Here is a 26,341-nt window from a genome sequence, read left to right as displayed (position 1 = left end):
ATGGTAACCCCCAGGAGGTTGATAGTGGGGGATTCAGTGATGGTAATGCCATTAAAAGCCAAGGGGTGATGGTTGGATTCTCTCTTGTTGGAGATGGTCATTGCCTGGCACTTGTGTGGCGTGAATGTTACATGCCACTTGTCAGCCTAAGCCTGGATATTGTCCAGGTCTTGCTGCATTTGAACATGGACTGCTTCAGTATCTGAGGAGTTGTGAATGGTGCTGAACATTGTGCAATCATCAGTGAACACCCCCACTTCTGACCTTATGATGGAAGGAAGGTCATTGATGAAGCAGCTGAAGATGGTTGGACCGAGGACACTACCCTGAGGAACTTCTGCAGTGATGTCCTGGAGCTGAGAGGATTGACCTCCAACCACCACAACCCTCTTCCTTTGTGCTCGGTATGACTCCAACCAGTGGAGAGTTTTCCCCTTGATTCCCACTGACTCCAGTTTTGCTAGGGATCCTTGATGCCACACTCGGTCAAATGCAGCCTTGATGTCAAGGGCAGTCATTCTGACCTCATGTCAGGAGTTCAGCTCTTTTGTTCATGTTTGAACCAAGGCTGTAATGAGGTCAAGAGCTGAGTAGCCCTGGCGGAACCCAAACTGGGTGCCAGTGAGCAGGTTATTGCTAAGCAAGTGCCGCTTGATAGCACTGTTGATGACCCCTTCCATTACTTTACTGATGATCGAGAGTAGACTGTTGGGGTGGTTACTGGCAGGGTTAGATTTGTCCTGCTTTTTGTGTGCAGGACATACCTGGGCAATTTTCATAATTGCTGGGTAGATGCCAGTGTTGTAGTTGTACTAGAACAGCTTGGCTAGGGGCGCGGCAAGTTCTGGAGCACAAGTCTTCAATACTATTGCCGGAATATTGTCAGGGCCCATAGCCTTTGCAGTATCCAGTGCCTTCAGCCATTTCTTGATATCACATGGAGAGAATTGAATTGGCTGAAGACTGGCACCTGTGATGCTGGGGACCTCCGGAAGAGGCCGAGATAGATCATCCACTTGGCACTTCTGGCTGAAATTTGTAGTAAATGCTTCAATGTTATCTTTTGCACTGATGTGCTGGGCTCCCCCATCTTTGAGGATGTGATATTTGTGGAGTCTCCTCCTCCAGTGAGTTGTTTAATTGTCCACCACCATTCACGACTGGATGTGGCAGGACTGCAGAGCTTAGATATGATCCGTTGGTTGTGGGATCGTTTAGCTCTGTCCATCACTTGCTGCTTATGCTGTTTGACACGCAAGTAGTCCTGTGTTAAAGCTTTACCAGGTTGACACCTCATCTTTAGGTATGCCTGGTGCTGCTCCTGGCATGCCCTCCTGCACCCTTCATTGAATGCACTGCCTGAGGGTGTGGTGGAGGCAGGTGCAATCGAAAGAGAATTGGATAATTATCAGATTAAAAAAGATTTGCAGATCCATGGGGAAAGAGCTTAAACTAGGCGAGTTGCTCTTGCATAGAAGTGACAAGGAGCTGACAGGCTGGCTGATGTCCTTCTGTGCTTTAACCATTTTGTGATCCTGTGAGGGGGTTGGAAGATCAGGAAACACATCAATCACCAGGCAGCAAAATCCCAGAGTCGATTTCTCCCATCCATTCCCTAAATGCTGTGGTTTCATTCTTGCAGCCTCGGAGAGAGCCAGAGTAAAGGGTTGGACCTTCCAGTAGTGAGGTCCATCCATCCCTCAGAAATCCTGGTGCTAGTTAATACCTGTAATCGACAGGGGCTCAGGGTTCAGATCCCTTCTCCGGCTCCTCCTCCCTCCCTCTCTGTTCCATGTTACTTTTCAACACTGCAGGAAGTTGAAGCTGTGCTGTGACCTTTGCTCTGTAACCTATGTCCTATTGTCTGTGTTCTGTTACCCATGTTGGAGAAGAGCTGATCTACTCACACATGAACATACAAACATACACTGTTGTATTGTCTAGGTGTGAGACTTGGACCTTATGGAAAGAGGAGACCAATTTGCCCCATAACTTTGAACTGTGGGTTTGGAAGAGGATGGAAAGGATCAGCTGGACAGAAAAGATAACAAGTGCTCAGGAGAGTGAATGAACAAAGATATTTATTAAATATAATTAGGAAAAAGCAGAGGGACTGCGTAAGACACATCTTAAGAGGAAACAGATAGTAAGTGATGTTATGGAGGGAAGATTTCAAGGAGGGAGAGGAAGGAAGAGAATATCAATGCTGGATGGCTTGAAAATTGAAGGAAGTTATTGGAGAATGAAAAGCCTGGCACTGGACAGAGAGACATGGAGAGATGTGGAGCCAAGGAACTGTCTCTGGGCAGAGCGCATGCAAAGGTGATGATGATGAAGACTCACACACACCTGGCAGGGAGCCACCAACATTGCTCCTGTAAATCAGCCACAGGCGGAAATCCTGATGGATTTTGTTCCCAGACTCCGTCAGGACGGTCAACTCTTTGGGAATATCACACAGATACTGTTCGGATGACACATTGGCAACAGCAGCTTTGGAGGGAATGTAATCTGAAAGGGAAATGCTGCATCAGTTGGATGGAAAATCAGACGACACTGATTTAAAATGATTGGCAAAATAAGCGACAGCAACATGAGAAAAATCTTTTTCATGCAGTGAGTGGTTAGGATCGGGAATGTGTTGCTCGAGAGTGAGCTGGACATTCAATCGTGGCTTTCAAAAGGGAATTGGATAATTAAAATTTGCAGATCTATGGGGAAAAGTGGCAGAATAACAAGAGGTGAGTTGCTTTAACTGAGAGCCAACACAGATGCTGAATGGCCTCCTAATGTATTGTAATTATTCTCTGATTTGTTAATTCTCTGAATCCTGTCCATGTCCATCAATGGTCATTGTATTGTCCTGCCTGGGAGTGTTTGATTGGGATGGTGTAGAGGGAGCTTTACTCTGTATCTAACCCCATGCTGTACCTGTCCTGGGAGTGTTTGATGGGGACAGTGTAGAGGGAGATTTACTCTGTATCTAACCCCGTGCTGTACCTGTCCTGGGAGTGTTTGATGGGGACAGTGTAGAGGGACATTTAGTCTGTATCTAACCCCGTGCTGTATCTGTCCTGGGAGTGTTTGATGGGGACAGTGTAGAGGGAGATTTACTCTGTATCTAATCCCGTTCTGTACCTGCCCTGGGAGTGTTTGATGGGGACAGTGTAGAGGGAGATTTACTCTGTATCTAACCCCGTGCTGTACCTGTCCTGGGACTGTTTGATGGGACAGTGTAGAGGGAGATTTACTCTGTATCTAACCCCGTTCTGTACCTGCCCTGGGAGTATTTGAATGTTTGGATGGTGAAGAGGGAGTTTTTCTTACATTTTTCAGGGATTGGGTGTTTTTTTGTAGGATGTTGGACTCACCTTTATGGACGGTGATTAGTTGAATCAGCATACTGACCAAGTGGGTGTCCCAGTGTTCCAATAAGTGACAGTTATTCAGTACCAGCCATTTTCCCTTGCTCATGGCCTTCCTTAACTCGTAGATAATCTTACCCGTTTGATCATGTGATCCGAAAGAAATGATATGGACGTTATTCTGAAACACAGAGTAGTCTGTCACACACAGATAACTATTCAACTGGAGAAGCTTCCTGTACCCCCAACAAGCTCAAGAAGCTCAACCTCATCCAGGACAAAACAGCCGCTTCATCGGTAACCCATCCACCACCTTCAATATTCACTCCCTCCACCACCGACGCACAGTAGCAGCAGTGTGTGTACCATCTACAAGATGCACTGCAGGAATTCACCAAGGCTCCTCAGACAGAACCTTCCAAACCCATAACCACTACCATCTAGAAGGACAAGGGCAGCAGATAGATGGGAACATCACCACCTGGAAGTTCCCCTCCAATCATTCACCATCCTGACTTGGAAATATATTGCCGTTCCTTCACTGTCACTGGGTCAAAATCCTGGAACTCCCTCCCTAACAGCACTATGGGTGTACCTACACCACATGGACTGCAGTGGCTCAAGAAGGCAGCTCACCACCACCTTCTCAAGGGCAACTAGGGATGGGCAATAAATGCTGGCCTAGCCTGTGAAACTAACATTTTGAGAGTGAATATCGGAAAAAAACCTGAACCTGGTCTGATCATAGAAGATGAGAGCTCAGTGAATGACCCAGTGCCCCAGCAGTCTCTCTGTGCCTGTTGTCCAAGGGAGGGTGCTACACACACCGGACAGCCACTTGTGCAATGCTAAGTTGATGAAGGCTAGAGTCCCATCCCAACTCATACCACACAGCCAGGTACTTAAGCACCTCCTCCTGGTCACCTAAACAGCTGCAGGGGCAAGGTTCCAATCCTAGCATGTGTGGTTCTCAGCCAGTGCAGTATACCCACAATATTACAGCTCTACCACATCCAGCAGTGAAAACTACTCACCTGCATCTGCTGCTCTCTGGCCATTTGTTCAATCCAGTAAAGTGGGTGTGTTGAGAGATTCACTAGATCAGTGGGTATGAGGAACATAACGGGCATATTCGGCCAGCTGTAGTCAAAGAGGGAACTGAGAGTGAGGCGTATGTCTCTGACCAGGGTTCCTCCCAGCTCACAGCTGACCACATCGTTCATGATCACACTCAGCTTGTGGGGTTGGAAGAGTCTCCACAAGATGGCCTTCTGAAAGGTGGTGAGATGTGAAAAAGCAGAACAAGGAGCTGCACCAATCACAGTCGATGAAAGGCCAAAGTACTCTTGCCATTGGCTGGCTTGCTTGGCTAGAGAGACTCTGAGATTCTGAAATGCTGGCAACAATTCCAGTATGGTACAGCTCTTCCAGGCCTCCTCACTCACCCAAGCGGGCCTCAGGACACAGGCATTCTGACCCGATGCATCGTACCTTAGATCACGGGTACCCCTCAGAAAGAGTTCCCATTCTATCTGTGTCATCGTGTTCATTACCTTCATGTGGCCAACAGCGACCAGGAACCTGTACACTCTAGCATGTTTCACAAAGAGACACCAGCGGAAATAATTGTAAATCTTGGAAATGAGGTAATGCATCAGGTCCATTAAGTGGTCTGTGGAGGTCCCAGACCCAGGCGGGCCCCCTCTTAAATTCCGACTTGACAGGATTTCCCTCACCACCTTCATGAAAAGGGTTTTTGAGAAGTAATAGAGGGGATTGAGTCGGGAAATGTGGACCAGTGCCCAGTACATTTCAGAGCCAATGTGTGAGATGGTCACATAGGGGTCCTCGATCACCGCATTGGCATTTTTCTCGTTGGTGCTCAAGGCTTTGAGATGACTGTGGATCTTCTCCTGGTCTTCCTGGCTCTCCAGAACTGCTGCCTGGATGCTGCTGTCATTGAACAGACTTGTAGCTGTCTGGATCACTTTGTCTAGCAGTTCTTCCTAATGGAACAGAAACAAAATAGAGAAAGGGTTAGGAACACTGATGGGTTTCCTTTTCCATTTTTCTCTCCTTGGTGACCCTAGGCTACACTTTACACCTTGGGTTGTGAGTCTAAAACTAGTTTCTTATTTATTTGAATATCTTAACTATTTTTATTCTTAAGTGGATTTGAGATTTGAAGTTACGACTTTTAAAGATGAATTAGTTTATCTTGTATTTACTCTTTGTAGTATTCAAAACAATATTTTCATCTAATCTAAGATATAAATTTACAATGAAGTTTTATAATAAACATTAAACAGGTTGTAGTCTCATTCTGAAAACACCACAAACCCTATAAATCTTCTACAATTCTTAATTATCAGATTCTTTGTTCTGATAGAGAAGACTCTTAAAGAGATGTTTTTTTTTATTCATTCACGGGATGTGAGCTTCGCTGGCTGGGCCAGCATTTATTGCCTATCCCTAGTTGCCCTTGAGGAGGTGGTGATGAGTTGCCTTCTTGAGCCGCTGCAGTCCATGTGGTGTAGGTACACCCACAGTGCTGTTAGGAAGGGAGTTCCAGGATTTTGACCTAGGAACGGTGATATATTTCAGATATAAAAACAAAAAACTACTGCAGATGCTGGAAATCCAAAACAAAAACAGAATTACCTGGAAAAACTCAGCAGGTCTGGCAGCATCGGCGGAGAAGAAAAGAGTTGACGTTTTGGGTCCTCATGACCCTTCAGCAGAACTGAGTATAGTTAGGAGAGGGGTGAAATATAAGCTGGTTTAAGGCGGGGGGGGTGGGGAGAAGTTATTTCCATGTGAGGATGGTGAGTGACTTGGAGGGGAACTTCCAGGTGATGGTGTTCCCATCTATCTGCTGCCCTTGTCCTTCTTGATGGTAGTGATCGTGGGTTTGGAAGGTGCTGTCTAAGGGGCTTAGGTGAATTCCTGCAGTTCATCTTGTAGATGGTACACACTGCTGCTACTGTGCGCCAGTGGTGGAGGGAGTGAATGTTTGTGGATGTGGTGCCAATCAAGTGGGCTGCTTTGTCCTGGACGGTGTTGAGCTTCTTCAGTGTTGTGGGAGTTGCACTCATCCAGGCAAGTGGGAAGTATTCCATCACACTCCTGACTTGTGCCTTGTAGATGGTGGACAGGCTTTGGGGAGTCAGGAGGTGAGTTACTCACCGCAGGATTCCTAGCCTCTGACCTGCTCTTGTGGCCACAGTATTTATATGGCTAGTCCAGTTCAGTTTCTGGTCAATAGTAACCCCCAGGGTGTTGATAGTGGGGGATTCAGTGATGCTAGTGCCATTGAATGTCAGGGGGTGATGGTTGGATTCTCTCTTGTCGGAGCTGGTCATTGCCTGGCATTTGCGTGGCGCGTGTGTTACTAACCACTTGCCAGCCCAAGCCTGGATATTGTCCAGGTCTTTCTGCATTTGAACATGGACCAGAATCTTCTGTAAAATAATGCACGGTGACATCGGGCGTGCATCCCAACGTCACTGCGCCTCATTCTGATCTTGAGTTCGGTGGGCGCACAGCAAATTTGGCTGCGAAACTGCCAAACTGTCAAAGGCCTGTTAAGGCCATTTAAACACCAATGAAGATAATTAACTGAGTGACCCGTTGGTGGGTAGGCAAAGAGCCCAGGCGGCCTTCACATTTATCATGGAACCTCATCCACAGGCGGGATGAGGTTTCCTGAAAGGTTTATAAATTAGATACATTTTTTAATTAAAATTCATTGACATTTCCCAGCTCATGTGACACTGTCACACGAGGGGACATGTCTTAAAAATTTTTTTTTTCAATTAAAATTTTAAAAAATCAAACTAATCACCAGGAGACAGCTCTGTGCCTCAGGGATATTTCCGTGCTCTTTCCTGCATGTGTGAAAGAGCGCAGGCCCCAACTCAGCCTACTCCCCCCCGCCTGCACAGGGAGTGCTCAGCACTTCCGGGTACATGTCACGCTGGGTGGGCCTCGATTGGACCGCCCATGTAAAATGGCGGCGCGCAGCTGACGTGACCGCTCGCGCCCACTCCCGTCCAACCCTCCCGACGGGGAGAAAATTCTCGCCATGGACTGCTTCAGTATCTGAGGAGTCGTGGATGGTGCTGAACATTGTGCAATCATCAGCGAACATCCCCACTTCTGACCTTATGATGGAAGGAAGGTCATTGATGAAGCAGCTGAAGATGGTTGGGTCGAGGACACTACCCTGAGGAACTCCTGCAGTGATGTCCTGGAGCTGAGATGACTGACCTCCAACAACCACAACCATCTTCCTTTGTGCTCGGTATAACTCCAACCAGTGGAGAGTTTTTCCCGATTCCCATTGACTCCACTTTTGCTAGGGATCCTTGATGCCACACACGGTCAAATGCTGCCTTGATCTCAAGGGCAGTCACTCTCACCTCACCTCAGGAGTTCAATTATTTTGTCCATGTTTGGACCAAGGCTGTAATGAGGTCAGGAGCTGAGTGGCCCTGACGGAACCCAAACTGGGCATCAGTGAGCAGGTTCACAGAATCACAGAATCTTAATGGCACAGAAAGAGGCCACTCAGCCCATCATGTCTGCACCGGCTCTCCAAATGAGCATTATGACCTAGTGCTATTGCCCTGCCTTTTCCCTGTACCCCTGCAACTTGTTTCTATTCAAATAATCATCTAATGCCCTCCTGAATGCCTCGATTGAACCTGCCTCCACCACACTTCCAGGCAGTGCATTCCAGACCCGAACCACTCGCTGTGTGAAAAAGATTTTTCTCACGTCACATTAGCTTCTTTTGCAAATCACTTTAAATCTGTGCCCTCTCGTTCTTGATCCTTTTACGAGCAGGAACAGCTTCTCCCTATCTATTTTGTCCAGGCCCCTCATGATTTGAACATCTCGATCAAATCTCCTCTCAGCTTCTTCTCTCCAGGGAGAACAGTCCCAACCTCTCCAATCTATCCTCATAACTGAAGTTTCTCATCCCTGGAACCATTCTTGTAAACCTCTTCTGTACTCTCTCCAATGTGTTCACATCCTTCCTATAGTGTGGCTCCCAGAACTATACTCACATTCCAGCTGAGGTCTAACAAGTGTCTTATATAAATTCAGCATAACCTCCCTGCTCTTGTACTCTATGCCCCTATTAATAAAACCCAGGATATTATCACACAATCACAGAATCACACAGTGCAGAAGAGGCCCTTCGGCCCATCGAGTCTGCACCGACACGTGAGAAACACCTGACCTACCTACCTAATCCCATTTACCAGCAATTGGCCCATAGCCTTGAATGTTATGACGTGCCATGTGCTCATCCAGGTGCTTTTTAAAGGATGTGAGGTAACCCACCTCCACCACCCTCCCAGGCAGTGCATTCCAGACCGTCACCACCCTCTGGGCACCCTATGTGCTTTATTAACTGCTCTCTCCATCTGTCCTGCCACCTTCAATGATCTATGCACATATACATCCAAGTCTTTCAGCTCCTGCACGCACTTCAAAACTTCACCCCTCATGTTATATTGTCTGTTCATATTCTTCCTACAAAAATGCATCACCTCACACTTCTCCGCATTGAACCTCATCTGCCAGCCACACTCTGCCAAATTTTCAATGTCCTTTTGAAGTTCTACACTGTCCTCCTCGCAGTCTACAACACTCCCAAGCTTCGTATCATCCACAGAATTTGAAACTGTCCCCTGCACACCAAGATCTAGATCATTAATATATATCAGGAAAAGCAAGGGTCCCAATACCGACCCCTGGGGAACTCCAGTGTGAACCTTCCTCCAGTCCGAAAAATATCCATTGACCATTACTCTCTGCTTCCTATTTTTCAGCCAATTTTGTATCCACGTTGCTACTGTCCCTTTTATTCTATGAGCAATAACTTTTCTCACAAGTCTGTTGTGTGGCACTGTGTCAAATGTCTTTTGAAAGTCAATGTACACCACATCAACAGCGTTACCCTCATTGACCTTTTCTGTTACCTCTTCAAAAAAATCCAGCAAGTTAGTTAAACATGATTTCCCCCTTCAGAAATCCATGCTGGCTCTTCCTTATCAACCCATATTTTTCCATGTGACTACTAATTCTATCCCGAATAATTGTTTCTAGAATCTTGCCCACCACTGAAGTTAAACTGACTGGTCTGTAATTGCTGGGCTTATCCTTACAACTTTTTTTGAACAAGGGTGTAATGTTTGCAATTCCCCAGTCCTCTGGCACCTCCCCTAAGTCTAGGAAAGACTGAAAGATTGTGGCTAGTGCCCCCTGCAATTTCTACTCTCAATTCCTTCAATGTCCTTGGATGCATCTGATCTGGTCCCAGTGCCTTGTCAACTTTAAGTACCTACCGACAGTCTATTCAACACTTCCCTCTGTGTCAGTTTTGAACCCTTCAAGTGACAGAGTTTCCTCGTCTGTCACCATGGCCTGGGTAGCATCTACCTCCTTGGTAAAGACGGAAGTGAAGTATTCATCTAATACCTCAGTCCATGTGTAAATTCCCTTTAGGTCCCTAATCGGCCCTATTCCTTCCTGTACCAAACTTTTACTATTTATATGTCTATAGAAGACAGGATTTTCCTTTATGTTGGCTGCCAGTCTTTTCTCATAATCCCTCTTCACTTCTCTAATATGCTTTTTCACCTCCCCTCTGAAACTTCTGTATTCCTCTTGGTTCTCAATTGTATTTTCTACCTGACACATGTCATGAGTGCGCTTTTTCTTCTTTATCCTAACTTCTATCTCCTTTTTCCATCCAGGGTCCTCTGGATTCATTTGCTCCACCTTTCCCTCTCAATGGAATACACCTTAACTGTGCCCGAACCAATTCTTTTTGGAGGTAGCCCAATGTTCAACTAGTTTTTCCTGCCTATCTTTCATTCCAGTCTATCTGGCCCAGCTCTGTTCTTGCCCCATTGAAGTTGGCCCTTGTCCAGTTAATTATTCTTATCCTGGATTGCCTATCGTCCTTTTCTATCATCATCCGAAAACATTCAATACAATGATCACTGTCTCCTAAATGTTCCCCCACTACCACTTGATCTACTTGGCCCACCTCATTTCCAAGAACCAGGTTCAACAGTGCATCTTTTCTTGTTGGATTGGACACATACTGCTGTAGAAAATTCTCCGGAATACAATCTAGGAACTTTTGTCCCTTTCCACCCTTTACACTACCATTGTCCTAGTCTACATTTGGGTAATTGAAGTCCCCCATTATAACTACTCTATAATGTTTGCATCTCTCTATAATTTCCCTGCAGATTTGTTCTTCTATGTCCTTCTCACTCGTTGGTGGTCGATAGACTACACCGAGCAATGTAATTCTCCCCTTTTTGTTCCTTAGTTTGAGCCAAATTGATTCTGTCCTTGAACCCTCTGGGACATCCTCTTTCTCCAGCACTGCAATGATCTCCTTAACCAATACCGCCAACCTTCCTCCTTTCCTATCTCTTCTGAACACCTTGTACCCGGAAATATTTAACACCCAGTTCTGCCCTTCCTTGAGCCAGGTCTCTGTTATCGCCACAACATCATATTTCCACATGGCAATCTGCACCTGTAACTCCCCAATCTTATTCACTATACTCCGTGCATTCACATACATGCACAGTAACCCTGATTTAGATTTTGTTACTTTCTCCCTTGCCACGACTTTACCTATTAACTTACTATTCTCTATACTAGTGCTATCTGTCCCTCCCAGTATTTTGTGCACTGTTATGACTGATGGAGGAGTGGACCAGGGTGTCCCGGAGGGACACTTTCTCCCCTTGTCCAGTCCCTTCCCACCTACATCCGTGATTCCTCTGACACCCTACATCATATCAACAATTTCCAGTTCCCTGGCCCCAACCGCTTCCTCTTCACCATGGACGTCCAATCCCTCTACACCTCCATCCCCCACCGGGATGGTCTGAGGGCCCTTAGCTTCTTCCTCGAACAGAGGCCCGAACAATCCCCATCCACCACTACTCTCCTCCGTCTGGCTGAACTTGTTCTCACACTGAACAATTTCTCCTTTAACTCCTCTCACTTCCTCCAAGTAAAAGGTGTGGCTATGGGTACCCGCATGGGCTCCAGTTATGCCTATCTCTGTATGGGGTATGTGGAACATTCCTTGTTCCAGTCCTACTCCAGCCCCCTCCCACAACTCTTTCTCTGGGACATCGATGATTGCTTCGGTGCTGCTTCATGCTCTCGTCGGGACCTGGAAAATTTATTCATTTTGCCTCCAGTTTCCACCCCTCCATCATTTTCACATGGTCCATCTCTGACACTTCCCTTCCTTTCCTTGACCTCTCTGTCTCAATTTCTGGTGATAGACTGTCCACCAATATTCATTACAAGCCTACCGACTCCCACAGCTACCTCAACTACAGCTCCTCACACCCCGCTTCCTGTAAGGACTCCATCCCATTCTCTCAGTTCCTTCGCCTCCGTCGCATCTGTTCTGATGATGCCACTTTCAAAAACAGTTCCTCTGACATGTCTTCCTTCTTCCTTTACTGAGGTTTTCCACCCACGGTGGTTGACAGGGCCCTCAACCCCGTCCGGCCCATCTCCCGCGCATCCGCCCTCACACCTTCCTCTCCCTCCCAGAACCATGAAAGGGACCCCCTTGTCCTCACATCACCCCACCAGCCTCCGCATTCAAAGGATCATCCTCCACCATTTCCGCCGACTCCAGCATGATGCCACCACCAAACACATCTTCCCTTCACCACCCCTGGCGGCATTCCACAGGGATCGTTCCCTCCGGGACACCCTGGTCCACTCCTCCATCACCCCCTACACCTCAACCCCCTCCCATAGCACCTTCCCATGCAACCGCAGAAGGTGCAACATCTGCCCCTGTACTTCCCCTCTCCTCACCGTCCAAGTGCCCAAATACTCCTTTCAAGTGAAGCAGCATTTCACTTCCACTTCCCTCAATTTAGTCTACTGCATTCGTTGCTCCCAAATCGGTTTCTTCTACATTGGAGAGACCAAACGCAGACTGGTTGACCGCTTTGCAGAACATCTTCGGTCTGTCCGCAAGCATTACCCAGACCTCCCTGTCGCTTGCCATTTCAACACTCCACCCTGCTCTCTTGCCCACATGTCCGTCCTTGGCCTGCTGCATTGTTCCAGTGAAGCTCAACGCAAACTGGAGGAACAGCACCTCATCTTCCGACTAGGCACTTTACAGCCTTCCGGACTGTATATTGAGTTCAACAATTTTAGATCATGAACTCTTTGCTCCATCCCCACTCCCTTTCCTTCCAATAATTTATATAAATTTTTCTTTTCCCACCTATTTCCTTTCTTTTTAAATGTATTTCCATCCATTGTTTTATCTCTACCTTTCAGCCTATTTCGATCCCTTCCCCCCACCCCACCCCCACTAGGGCTATCTGTACCTTGCTCGTCCTGCTTTCTACCCTTAATTAGCACATTCCTTAGATAATATCACCACCTTCAACACCTCTTTGACCTTTTGTCTATGACATATTTTGGCTATCTCCACCTATCACTGGCCCTCTATCCAGCTCTACCTGTCCCACCCCCAACTTAAACCAGCTGATATTTCACCTCTCTTCTATTTTTACTTAGTTCTTTTGAAGAGTCATACGGACTTGAAACGTTAACTGTGTCCCTCTCCGCAGATACTGTCAGACCTGCTGAGTTTTTCCAGGTATTTTTATTTCTGTTTTATACTCACCATCACTGATTGAATTCAAATTCTCATTGTTTCACCAACCTCTTTGAACTGTACCTTTTAATAATGAAACCCCTTTCATAGCACCAATTTTATTAGTAATATAACCATATTGCTTGGTATCTGCTAGAAAGGTGTCAGTTTTCACCCCACTTCTTGAATGCTCTATTTAAAAAATGCAAATGCAGCCAACTCTCTTACATATCAAAGCTAGCACATATCAAAGCACCCAGACTAGCTGTCTTTAATCCAATTAAGGCACACCCGCAGACTAAACCTCTATTTTAAAAGAAAAAATATTTTCCAAAAATATTATACTCATTAATCAAGACCTCAGGATCAGTGAACTTGCACATGAGGAGGGGAGAGACCTCATCCTGAGTGAGACACAGCCAGAGTGAGTCTGGGTATTGGCAATTTGGTGCACAGTGGGAATTGAACTGAGAGTGGCCTTGCCCTGCTGCAGCAGTAGAGGCTTCAAGGGAGAGAAATGACTGGTAAGCAGTGGGTAAGGTCGGCTAAGTATTTATTACTTTTGTGGCTTATAGTTTAAGGTCTTTTTGTGGTTTATAGTTTGTATATTCTGTAGTAACAAGGATCAGGAAAGAAGGGCCCTAGAATAATTGTTTTAAAAGGTTTAATTTAAAGGGATAAGTCATGGCAGGAGAGCTCAAAGCCACGGAATGCTCCTCGTGCTCCATGTGGGAAGCCGGGAACATTTCCAGTGCTCGGGACCAGCATGTGTGCAGGAAGTGTGTCCAGCTGCAGCTCCTGGAAGCTCATGTTTCAGAGCTGGAACGGTGGCTGGGAATACTGTGGAGCATCCGTGAGTCTGAGAGCATCGTGGATAGCACTTTTAGAGTGGTGGTCACACCGCAGCTGAAGGGACTTGAGGAAGGAAGGGAATGGGTGACCACCAGGCAGTCCAAGAGAAACAGGCAGGTAGTTCAGGAGTCCCCTGGGGCCCCACTCGCAAATCCGGATTCCCTTTTGGAGGCTGATGAGGGCGCTGGTTCCTCTAGGGAGTGCAGACAGAGCCAAGCTTCTAGCACCACAAGCAGCCTGTCTGTACAGGAGGGGAGGAAGAGAGGAAGAGCAATAGTAATAGGGGATTCTATAGTCAGGGGAACAGATAGGCACTACTGTGACCGTCAACGTGATTCCAGGATGGTGTGTTGCCTCCCTAATGCCAGGGTCCGGGATGTCACTGAACGGCTGCAGGGCATCCTGAAGGGGGAGGGTGATAAGGCAGAGGTCATGGTACATGTTGGTACCAATGACATAGGTAGAAAGAGGGATGAGGTCTTGCATCAAGAATTCAGGGAGTTAGGTAGTAGACTAAAAGCAGGACTTCTCGGGTTGTAATCTCTGGATTACTCCCAGTGCCACGTGCTAGTGAGCACAGAAATAGGAGAATAGCACAGATGAATACATGGCTTAAGAGTTGGTGTAGGAGGGAGGGTTTTAGATTCCTGGATCACTGGGACCATTTCTGGGGAAGGTGGGACCTGTACAAGTGGGACGGTCTACATCTGAACCAGAGCGGGACTAACATCCTTGCGGGCAGGTTTGATCGTGTTGTTGGGAGGAGTTTAAACTAATTCGGCAGGGGGAGGGGACACAGAATGTGAGCAGAATAGGGACACATCATAATTCAATAAAACAATCAAGTCACAGGGAGTACAGCTGCATTAGGTTTCAAGGGAGTAAGGCAAGGCTGGATGGCCTCTACTTTAATGCCAGGAATATTACAGGTAAAACGGATGAGTTAAGGGTGAGGATTGACACGTGGAATTGTGATATAGTAGCCATCACTGAGACGTGGTTGAGGGAAGGGCAGGATTGGCAGCTCAACATTCCGGGATATAAAATCTTCAGGCAAGGCAGGGGAGGGGGTAAAAGAGGAGGAGGTGTTGCATTATTAGTTAAGGGATCAGTTACTGCAGTAAGGAGAGATGATATCTTGGAGAGGGCATCGAATGAAGCTTTGTGGGTAGAACTTAGGAATAAAAAAGGGGCAACCACATTATTAGGTGTTTATTATCGACCCCCAGATAGTCAGCGGGAAATTGAGGAGCAAATGTGTGCACAATTTGTGGAGGTGTGTAAAAACAATAACAATAGAGTAATTATATTAGGTGATTTCAACTTTCCCAACATTAATTGGGATAGACATAGTGTTAAGGGCTTGGATGGAGTGGATTTCTTGAAATGTATACAGGAGAACTTTTTAGGTCAATATGTAGAGGGTCCAACAAGGGACGGTGCATTGCTGGACCTAATTCTGGGGAATGAAGCCGGACAGGTGGCTGAGGTGGTGGTGGGGGAGCATTTTAGTGATAGCGACCAGAACATGGTACAGTTTAAGCTTGTTATGGACAAAGAAATAGACAAGTTGCAAAAAAATGTTTTGGATTGGGGGAGAGTGGATTTTAGTAAAATAAGGCAGGATCTGGCCAAGGTAGACTGGGAACAGTTACTTGTGGGGAAATCTACAGAGGAACAGTGGGGGGTGTTCAAAAAGGAAATGGGGAGGGTACAAGCTCAACATGTTCCCTCTAGGGTGATAGGAAGGAGTAACAAACCCAGAGAACCATGGATGACCAGAGATATTCAGGATACGAAAAGAAGGAAAAGAGGCTTTTAGCAGGTACAAGGGAAGCAAATCAGCGGAGGCATTAGTGGAGCACAGAAAGTGCAGGGTGGAGCTTAAGAAAGCTATTCGGAGAGCAAAGAGGGGATATGAGAAAGCTCTGGCTGGTAAAAGTCGGGAAAATCCCAAGATATTCTATAAGTATATCAATGGGAAGAGGATAACCAGGGAAAGAGCAAGGCCCATTAGGGACAAAGGGGGCAATCTATGGATGGAGCCAGAGGACATCGCTAAAGTGTTGAATGAATATTACACCCAAGAGAATGAGGATGAAGGTGTGGAACTCGGAGACTGAGACTGCGAGGTTCTTGAGCAAATTGATAGAGGGAGTGACAAGTTATTGGAGGTGTTGGCAGGCTTAAAAGTGGACAAATCTCCAGGTCCGGATGATTTGTGTCCCAGACTGCTGAGAGAGGCAAGGGAGGAGATCGCAGGGGCTCTGACCCAAATTTTTAATTCCTCTCTGGCCACGGGGGAGGTGCCAGAGGACTGGAGAACAGCTAATGTGGTTCCACTATTTAAGAAGGGTTGTAGAGATAAGCCAGGGAACTACAGGCCAGTGAGTCTCACATCAGTGGTTGGGAAACTATTGGAGAAAATTCTGAAGGAGAGAATCTACCTCCACTTGGACCGGCAAGGTTTGATCAGGGATAGTCAGCATGGCTTTGTCAGAGGGGGGTTTTTGAGGAGGTGACCAGAACAGCATGACACTAGGACGTTCTGAGGAACAAAGGGACCTTGGTGTGTGTCCATAGATCTCTGAAGGTGGAGTGGCATGTTAGTGGGGTGGTGAAAAAGGCATATGGAACACTTGCCTTTATCAATCGAGGCATAGATTACAAAAGTAGGGAGGTCATGTTGGAGTTGTATAGAACCTTGGTGAGGCCACAGCTGGAGTACTGTGTGCAGTTCTGGTCGCCACATTATAGGAAGGATGTGATTACACTGGAGGGGGTGCAGAGGAGATTCACCAGGATGTTGCCTGGGATGAAACATTTAAGTTATGAAGAGAGGTTGGATAGACTTGGGTTGTTTTCATTGGAGCAGAGAAGACGGAGGGGAGATCTGACTGAGGTGTACAAGATTATGAGGGGCATGGACAGGGTGGATAGGGAGCAGCTGTTCCCCTTAGTTCCAGGGTCAGTCACAAGGGGGCATAAGTTCAAGGTGAGGGCCAGAAGGTTTAGGGGGGATTTGAGGAAAAACCTTTTTACCCAGAGGGTGGTGATGGTCTGGAATGCGCTGCCTGGGAGGGTGGTGGAGGCGGGTTGCCTCACATCCTTTAAAAAGTACCTGGATGAGCACTTGGCACATCATAACATTCAAGGCTATGGGCCAAGTGCTGGTAAATGGGATTAGGTAGGTAGGTCAGGTGTTTCTCACGTGTCGGTGCAGACTTGATGGGCCAAAGGGCCTCTTCTGCACTGTGTGAGTCCGTGATTAATAGCTTTATAACATGGGCTCGGGTATTACTCTTATTTTCTCTTGGTTCCCACACCACATCCCTAATCAAGTGCCACTTGATAGCACTGTTGATGACCCCTTCCATTACTTTACTGATGATTGAGAATAGACTGATGGGGCAGTAATTGGCCGGGTTGGATTTGTCCTGCTCTTTGACATACCTGGGTAATTTTCCACATAGCCGGGTAGATGCCGGTGTTGTAGCTGGACTGGAACAGCTTGGCTAGGGGCACGGCAAGTTCTGGAGCACAAGTGTTCAGCACTATTGCCGGAATATTGTCAGGGCCCATAGCCTTTGCAGTATCCAGTGCCTTCAGCCGTTTCTTGATATCACATGGAGTGAATCGAATTGGCTGAAGACTGGCATCTGATGCTGTAGAGCTCCGGCGGAGGCCAAGATCGATCATCCAGTTGGCACTTTTGGCTGAAGGTTGTAGCAAATCCTTATCTTTAGCACTGATGTGCTGGGCTCCCCCAGCATTGAGGATGGGGATATTTGTGGAGCGCCCTCCTCCAGTGAGATGTTTAATTGTCCACCACCATTCACAACTGGATATGGCAGGACTGCAGAGCTTAGATCTGATCAGTTGGCTGTGGGATCACTTAGCTCAGTCTAACACTTGCTGCCTATGCTGTTTGACACGCAAATAATCCTGTGTTATAGCTTCACCAGGTTGACGCCTCATTTTTAGGTTTGCCTGGTGCTGTTCCTGACATGCCCTCCTGCAATCTTCATTGAACCAGGGTTGATCCCCTGACTTGATGGTAATGGTAGAGTGGGGGATATGCTGGGCCATGAGGTTACAGATTGTGTTCGAGTACAATTCTGTTTCTGCTGATGGCCCACAGCACCTCATGGATGCCCAGTCTTGAGTTGCTAGATCTGTTCGAAATGAAGACCAAATTGCGATCATGTATGGCTGATTAAGTTCTTATGATATGTTTGAATTACTCTTTATTTGGGGTTTTTTCTAGCAATAAGTCAAAAGGAAGGTTTATCCTTGCCAGGGAGGGATAAAGATAACAGAACTCTAACAGCAGCGCTCCCTCAGTACTGACCTGCGACAGTGCAGCACTCCCTCAGTACTGACCCTGCGACAGTGCAGCACTCCCTCAGTACTGACCCTCCGACAGTGCAGCACTCCTTCAGTACTGACCCTCTGACTGTGCAGCGCTCCCTCAGTACTGACCCTCCAACAGTGCAGCGCTCCCTCAGTTCTGACCCTCCGACAGTGCAGCACTCCCTCAGCACTGACTCTCTGACAGTGCAGCACTCCCTCAATACTGACCCTCTGATAGTGCAGCGCACCCTCAGTACTGACCCTCCGACAGTGCAGCGCTCCCTCAGTACTGACCTGCGACAGTGCAACGCTCCCTCAGTATTGACCCTCTGACAGTGCAGCACTCCCTCAGTACTGACCCTCTGACAGTGCAGCACTCCCTCAGTACTGACCCTCTGACAGTGCAGCACTCCCTCAGTACTGACCCTCTGACAGTGCAGTGCTCCCTCAGTACTGACTCTCCGACAGTGCAGTGCTCCCTCAGTACTGACCTGTGACAGTGCAGCACTCCCTCAGTACTGACCCTCTGACAGTGCAGCACTCCCTCAGTACTGACCCTCTGACAGTGCAGCACTCCCTCAATACTGACCCTCTGATAGTGCAGCGCACCCTCAGTACTGACCCTCCGACAGTGCAGCGCTCCCTCAGTACTGACCTGCGACAGTGCAACGCTCCCTCAGTATTGACCCTCTGACAGTGCAGCACTCCCTCGGTACTGACTCTATGACAGTGCTGCACTCCCTCAGTATTGACCCTCTGACAGTGCAGCACTCCCTCAGTACTGACCCTCTGACAGTGCAGCGCTCCCTCAGTACTGACCCTCTAACAGTGCAGGGCTCCCTTGGTACTGACCCTCCTGCAGTACGGCACTCCCTCAGTACTGGCTGTCCGACAGTGCAGCACTCCCTCAATACCTACCCTCAGACATCGTAGCACTCGCTCAGTACTGCACTGGGAATGTCAGAATGGATTTTGTGTACATGTCTTGGGATTCAGCTTGAACCCACAAGCCTCTGACTCCAGAGGTGAGAAGGCTCTTGCACAGTGATGCTGAAAGTTGTTGCAGTGTATGAGTGTGCTGCGTCTCTCCTTGTCTTACCTGTGTAAGTTGCAGCTGGTGCTGCAGGTACATGATGTCCATTTGCTTTGTCTGTCTAATGTCTTCGCTCTTGTGCCTATCAAAATACAGCACCTCCTTGAGGAACAGTTCCTGCAGTCCCGATTGGCTGATCGTGAAGTCGAACACTCTTACCTGCTTCAGGATCGCTGGATCGAGTTCTGGAAACATCAGGGAGGAAGAATTGAAAGGTGTGGATATTAATTCTACTTCTGGTGAGTTTCCACAGGAGCAAAGGTTCTCCTTAGAGCAGAAATGGTGCAGCCGAGATCTAAAATCATGAGGGGTTTTGATAGGGCAGATACAGCGAAAGTGATTGCTCTGGCCAGTAGGTCAGTAACCAGAGGGCAGAGGTTTAAAATAATTGGCTAAAGAGGAAATATGGAGAAATTAGTCACCCAGTGGCTTGTTAAGATCTGCAACACACTCCCTGAACCGGCTGTGGCAGCACATTCCACAGGAACTTTCAAAAGGTGATTGTGTTCCTGAATTTGATGAATGTTCAATCTATGGGAGGAAGAAGCTGGGATGTGGGTCTAAGTTGGGCAGCTCTTACAAAAAGCTGACACAGCTCTGATGGGTTGAATAGCCTCGTTCTGTGCTGTAAGAATCTCTGTCCACCAGCCCTGGAGCTATTCTGGTAGATCTCCTCTGCACTCTCCGCAAGCCGTTCACATCCTTCCACAAGTGTGGTGCCTGGAATTGATCACAATACTTCAACTGTATCAGTCCCGGGTCCTGCGATAGTTTGTGCTCAGGTCGCTGATCCTAACTGGAGCGGCAAGGGTGATAACTGGCTCATTAAGCTTGGACCAAAGAAAGGCGTGAACAGACAGTTCTAGATCTTGATGACTGTCCAGTTACCATCCCCCCATCCAGCCCCCGTACGTGTGGGTATCAACAGAGTTGAACGGTGCAGACCGAGTGAGGAGAGGGAACTACGTGAGCAGGTGGGGGAAGAGGAGAGATATTCTGTCATCTGAATATGAGGGCGGTGGCTCCCTTGAGTGCTGGGAGGGAGGGCTGGGATGAGATTTACCCGTGAGGAGGCGGGATTTACCTGATCCGATTATCCTAAGGGGTAGCGTGGTACTCAGGTACAGGCGGAATGTCAGCTTCACCTCAATCTGCTGCTTCCCAAAGGTTAAGTCCCAGGGTCCTTGGTCCCTCCACTGTGCACGAGCTCTCAGCAGCTTCTTTAGAAAGGGGGTGAGAGGCCTTCGCTCAATATGAGTTACCAAGACTGCAATTCCTGAAAGATATTTAAAAACTCCATCATCCAGAATGTTTACCTCATTTACACTAGCAATATAGAGAGGGAACCTCAATTAAGTCAGTCCACACCACACTTTTGCCCCATTTGCCCCAATAGCTGCCCCATTTGTTTTTTAAATTCATACCCAGGATGTGGGCTTCGCTGGCTGGGCCAGCGTTTATTACCCATCCCTAGTTGCCCCTTGAGAAGGTGGTGGTGAGCTGCCTTCTTGAACCGCTGCAGTCCATGTGGTGTAGGTACACCCACAGTGCTGTTAGGGAGGGAGTTCCAGGATTTTGACCCAGTGACAGTGAAGGAACGACGATATATTTCCAAGTCAGGTTGGTGAGTGACTTGGAGGGAATTTACAGGTGGTGATGTTCCCATCTATCCGCTGTCCTTGTCCTTCTAGATGGTAGTGGTCGTGGGTTTGGAAGGTGCTGTTTAAGGAACCTTGGTGAATTCCTGTAGTGCATCTTGTGGATGGTACACACTGCTGCTACTGTGCGTCAGTGGTGGAGGGAGTGAATGTTTGTAGATTCAGTGCCAAACAAGCAGACTGCTTTGTCCTGGATGGTGTTGAGCTTCTTGAGTGTTGTGGGAGCTGCACTCGTCCAGGCAAGTGGAGAGTATTCATCACACTCCTGACTTGTGCCTTGTAGATGGTGAACTTTGAGGAGTCAGGAGGTGAGTTACTCACCACAGGATTCCCAGCCTCAGATTTACTCTTGTAACCATGGTATTTACTTGGCTAGTCCAGTTCAGTTTCTGGTCAATGGTAACCCCCCAGGGTGTTGATATTGGGGAATTCAGCAATGGTAATGTCATTGAACGTCAAGGAGAAACAATTAGATTCTCTCTTATTGGAGACAGTCATTGCCCAGCACTTGTGTGGCACGAATGTTACTTGCCAAGCCTGGATATTGTCCAGGTCTTGCTGCATTTGGACATGGACTGCTTCAGTATCTGAGGAGTCATGAATGGTGCTGAACATTGTGCAATCATTAGCGAACATCTCCACTTCTGACCTTAAGGTCATTAATTAAGCTTCTTATTTCACTCTATAATTCCTGCTCCATATCACCTCTACCTTTGAGCATTTGGAGGTGTGATGGATGGCAGAGCTCGTGTTGCCTGCAGTCTCTCACCATTGCTTGCTGCAGTCAGCAGAATGTGGTCCAGATTCTCATCAGTGATGCAGTGGACCCAAAGATTATTGGGTGGTTCCTCTGTTATTGACACAGGAACCCAGTCAATCTCTTCATCCTCTGCAGGACTCATTCCGTCCAGTATATCACCCGGAATTTTGTCTGCCATCGATTCCACTACCGTAGCGTTGCTGATGACTTTTTCCTCTTCGGGGAAAAGGTTTTCAGCTAAATTGACAACAAAATGACTCCAGTTTTATTATTCACCAACAGTGAAACCTTTTTCATAATAAACCACATTTGTAACAAAACTCATTATACAGAAATACTTTATAATATAATTTTATAATAATCCCTTGTAAAATGACGTCTCTCCATAACTTATATACATATCCTATATTAGGAAAGCCTTTTACAATAAACCTTCCTAATAATGAAACCTAATTATAAGGAAACTGCTAATATCAACGGCCTTTTTAATGGAACAAAATTGTAATAAATGTCCTTCATATTGAAACCCTTTTATGTTAGCTTATTAGTAAACCCAATGAACTCACATTATTCTGAAAACCTGTTATAATGCATTAAATTAGTGATTGGGGTAGATCAATTGCAGAATATACCGAGTTCTGGGAAATATAATGACGGAATTATAATTAACTAGAAGATTGTGGTCCAAAGTCTTATTAATCTTCTTGCCCATTCACTGCCCTGGTAGTTCACACTCAGTAGTGAGCACAGATGGAAAAACTCAGTGTTACCATCAGACCAATTAATTCCTCCATCAGCTGCTGTGGATTTGGCAGCTTCCCCACACTGTCACCAGGCAGGGAGAGACCAGCTGAAGAGACACAGACCAGGGGTCAGAGTTGAGACCGGGGGAGTTGGGGCTGAGATTTGAGGGGGTAGGTGCGGGGTGGTTGGTAATGAGACCAGGCGGTTGGAGCTGAGACATATTCTGATCTGTTGGGTTTAATGACACACCACTCAATATGTCTGGAACTGTAGGAAACAGGGTGGTATGGATTGGTAATGGAGTTTGTTGGAGTTTTTTGAGAGGGTTGGTGAGGGTAATGTTGTTGATGTGGTGCACATGGACTTTCAAAAGGCCTTCGATACAATGTCACACAACAGACTTGTAAGAAAAGTTATAGCTCATAGAATAAAAGGGACAGTAACAACATGAATACAAAATTAGCAGAGTAATAGGAAGCAGAGAGTAATGGTCAATGGATATTTCTTGGGCTGGAGGAGGAAGGTTTGTAGTGGAGTTCCCCAGGGGTCGGTATTGGGACCCTTGCTTTTCCTGATATGTATTAATGATCTAGATCTTGGTGTGCAGGGGACAGTTTCAAAGTTTGTGGATGATACAAAACTTGGAAGCATTGTAACCTGTGAAAAGGACAGTCTAGAACTTCAAAGGGACATAGACAAGTTGGTGGAGTGGGCAGAGCGGTGGCAGATGAAGTTTAATCCGGAGAAGTGTGATGTAATGCATTTTGATAGGAAGAACGTGGAGAGACAATATAAAATAAAGTGTACAATTCTAAACGGGGTGCACGAACAGAGATGCCTGGGTGTATATATACTTGGATCATTGAAGATGGCAGGAGGGTGGAGACATCAGTTAATAAAGCGTATAGTATCCTGGGCTTTATTAATAGGGGCGTAGAGTACAAGAGCAGGAGGTTATGCTGAATTTATATAAGACACTTGTTAGACCTCAGCTGGAGTATTGTGTACAGTTCTGGGCACCACATTATAGGAAGGATGTGAACACATTGGAGAGAGTGCAGAAGAGGTTTACAAGAATGGTTCCAGGGATGAGACACTTCAGTTATGAAGATAGATTGGAGAGTTTGGGACTGTTCTCCTTGGAGAGGAGAAGGCTAAGAAGTGATTTGATAGAGGTGTTCAAAATCATGAGGGAGTTGGATAGAGTAGATAGGGAGAAACTGTTCCCGCTTGTAAAAAGATTGACAATGAGAGGGCATAGATTTCAAGACATTGTCAAAAGAAGCAAAAGTGATGTGAGAAAAAACTTTTTCACACAGCGAGTGGTTGGGGTTTGGAATGCACTGCTTGAAGTGTGGTGGAGGCAGGTTCAATCGAGATATTCAAGAAGGCATTAAATTATTATTTAAGTAGAAACAATATGCAGGTTATGGGGAAAAGGCAGGAGAATGGCACTGAGCCATAATGCTCATTTGGGGAGCCGGTGCAGACACGATGGGCTGAATGGCCTCCTTCTGCAATGTAGCAATTCTGTGATTCTGCATCAAGCACAAGAGTAAGGAGGTCATGTTGAAATTGTATAAGACACTAATTAGGCTTCATCTGGAGTACTGTGTCCAGTTCTGGGCACCATACTTGAAGAAGGATGTGAAGGCATTGGAGAGAGTACAGAGGAGATTCACAAGAATGATTCCAGGGATGAAGAACTGTAGCTATGAGGATAGATTGGAGGGGTTCGGACTGGTTTCCTTGGAGAAAAGAGGGCTGAGAGGAGACTTGATAGAGGTATTCTAGATCCTGAGGGGTATGGACAGGGTAAAGAGTGAGAAACTGTTCCTACTCAAGAGAACATCAAGAACGAGAGGGCACATATTCAAAATAATTGGCAAAAGGAGTAAATGTGATATGAGGAAAAATTTTTTGACCCAGACAGTGGTTGGAGCCTGAAATAAACTTCCTGAGAGGGTGGTGGAGGCAGGTTCGATTGAGGTGTTCGAAAGGGAATTGGATTGCTACCTGAAAGATTGGCTGAGTAGTGGATAGTGTAGAGAATAGCCATAATCTCCAAAACAATATAGATGGGTTGGTGGAGTGGACGGTAAAGCGGCAGATGGATTTTAACATAGAGAAGTGTGAGGTCATACATTTAGGGAGGTCAAACAGTTACAGGGATTACAAAATGAATAGTAATATACTAAGAGGGGTAGATGAAGTGAGTGGTCTTGGCGTACAAGTACACAGGTCCCTGAAGGCAGCAGTTCAAGTAGACAAGGTTGTAAAGAAGGCATATGGAATGCTCTCCTTCACTGGCAGAGGTATAGAATATAAAAGTAAGGATATAATGTTGGAATTGTATAAAACACTGGTGAGGCCACAACTGGAGTATTGTGTGCAGTTCTGGTCACCGCATTGCAGGAAGGACGTAATAGCTCTGGAGAGAGTGCAGAGGAGGTTTACAAGAATGTTGCCAGGGTTAGAAAAGTGTAGCTACGAGGAGAGATTGGATAGGTTGGGGTTATTTTCCTTAGAACAAAGAAGGCTGAGAGGTGACTTGATTGAGGTGTACAAAATTATGAGGGGAATGGATAGAGTGGACAGGATAAAATTGTTTCCCTTGGTGGAGAATTCTAGAACCAGGGGACATAGATTCAAGATAAGTGGCAGAAGGTGTAGGGGGGACATGAGGAAGAACTTTTTTACGCAGAGGGTAGTGGGTGTCTGGAATAAAAAAGAAGCTTATGATCTAAATTACAGATTTGTTATGGTGCAGAAGGAGGCCATTCGGCCCACTGTGTCTGCTCTGGCTCTCCGAATGAGCATTATGACTCAGTGCCATTCTCCTGCCTTTACCCCGTAACCCTGCACATTGTTTCTATTCAAATAATCATCTAATACCCTCTTAAATGCTTTGATTGAACCTGCCTCCACCACACTTCCAGTCAGTGCATTCCAGACCCAAACCACTCGCTGTGTGTAAAAGCTTTTCTGACATCGCATTTGCTTCTTTTGCAAATGACTTTAGATATGTGTACTATTGTTCTCGATCCTTTTATGAGTGGAAACAGTTTCTCTCTATCTACGCTGTCCAGACCCCTCATGATTTTGAACATCTCTATCAAATCTCCTCTTAGCCTTCTACTCTCCAAGGAGAATTGTCCCAACTTCTCCAATCTATCTTCATAACAGAAATTTCTCATCCTTGGAACTATTTTTGTAAACCTCTTCTACACTCTCCAATGCATTCATATCCTTCCTATAATGTGGTGTCAAGAATTGTACACAATACTCCAGCTGAGGTCTAACTAGTGTCTCCTACAAACTCAACATAACCACCCTGCTCTTGTACTCTATGCGCATATCAATAAAGCCCAGGATACTGTATGCTTTATTAACTGCTCTCCCCACCTGTCTTGCCACCTTTAATGACTTATGCGTGTATACACCCAGGTCCCCCTGCTCCAGCACACTCTTTAAAAGCATACCCCTTATTTTATATTGTCTCTCAATGTTCTTCCTACCAAAATGCATCATCTCACATTTCTCCGCATTGAACTTCATCTGCCACCTATCAGCCCACTCCAACAACTTGTCCATGTCCTTCTGAAGTTCCACACTGTCCTCCTCACAGTTTACAATGCTTCCAAGTTTTGTATCATCCGCAATCTTTGAAACTGTCCCCTGCACACCAGGATCTAGATCATTAATATATATCAGGAAAAGCAAGGATCCCAATATCGATCCCTGGGGAACTCCACTCCAAACCCTCTTGTAGCCTGAAAAATATCCATTAACCATTACTCACTGCTTCCTATTACTCAACCAATTTTGCCT

At 46.5% G+C, this 26,341-nt stretch overlaps 1 protein-coding gene across 1 annotated transcript in view; it reads right to left on the bottom strand.

Moving 5' to 3' along the window:
* dnhd1 (dynein heavy chain domain 1) overlaps window positions 1–26,341 on the bottom strand; it is a 68,603-nt gene that overhangs the window by 12,479 nt on the left and 29,783 nt on the right. Inside the window, exons 4-9 of the mRNA XM_078546113.1 lie at window positions 21,776–22,003; window positions 20,433–20,624; window positions 19,355–19,533; window positions 4,400–5,371; window positions 3,372–3,546; window positions 2,350–2,511 (exon numbers count right to left, since the gene is read on the bottom strand). Coding sequence (XP_078402239.1) covers window positions 2,350–2,511; window positions 3,372–3,546; window positions 4,400–5,371; window positions 19,355–19,533; window positions 20,433–20,624; window positions 21,776–22,003 — 1,908 coding nt within the window. The remainder of the gene's footprint in view (window positions 1–2,349; window positions 2,512–3,371; window positions 3,547–4,399; window positions 5,372–19,354; window positions 19,534–20,432; window positions 20,625–21,775; window positions 22,004–26,341) is intronic.

Source organism: Cetorhinus maximus, chromosome 7, assembly GCF_964194155.1.
Source record: "Cetorhinus maximus chromosome 7, sCetMax3.hap1.1, whole genome shotgun sequence".
NCBI lineage: Eukaryota > Metazoa > Chordata > Chondrichthyes > Lamniformes > Cetorhinidae > Cetorhinus > Cetorhinus maximus.
Note: the sequence above shows the minus strand (reverse complement) of the source record. Positions and strands in the feature narration are given on the sequence as shown.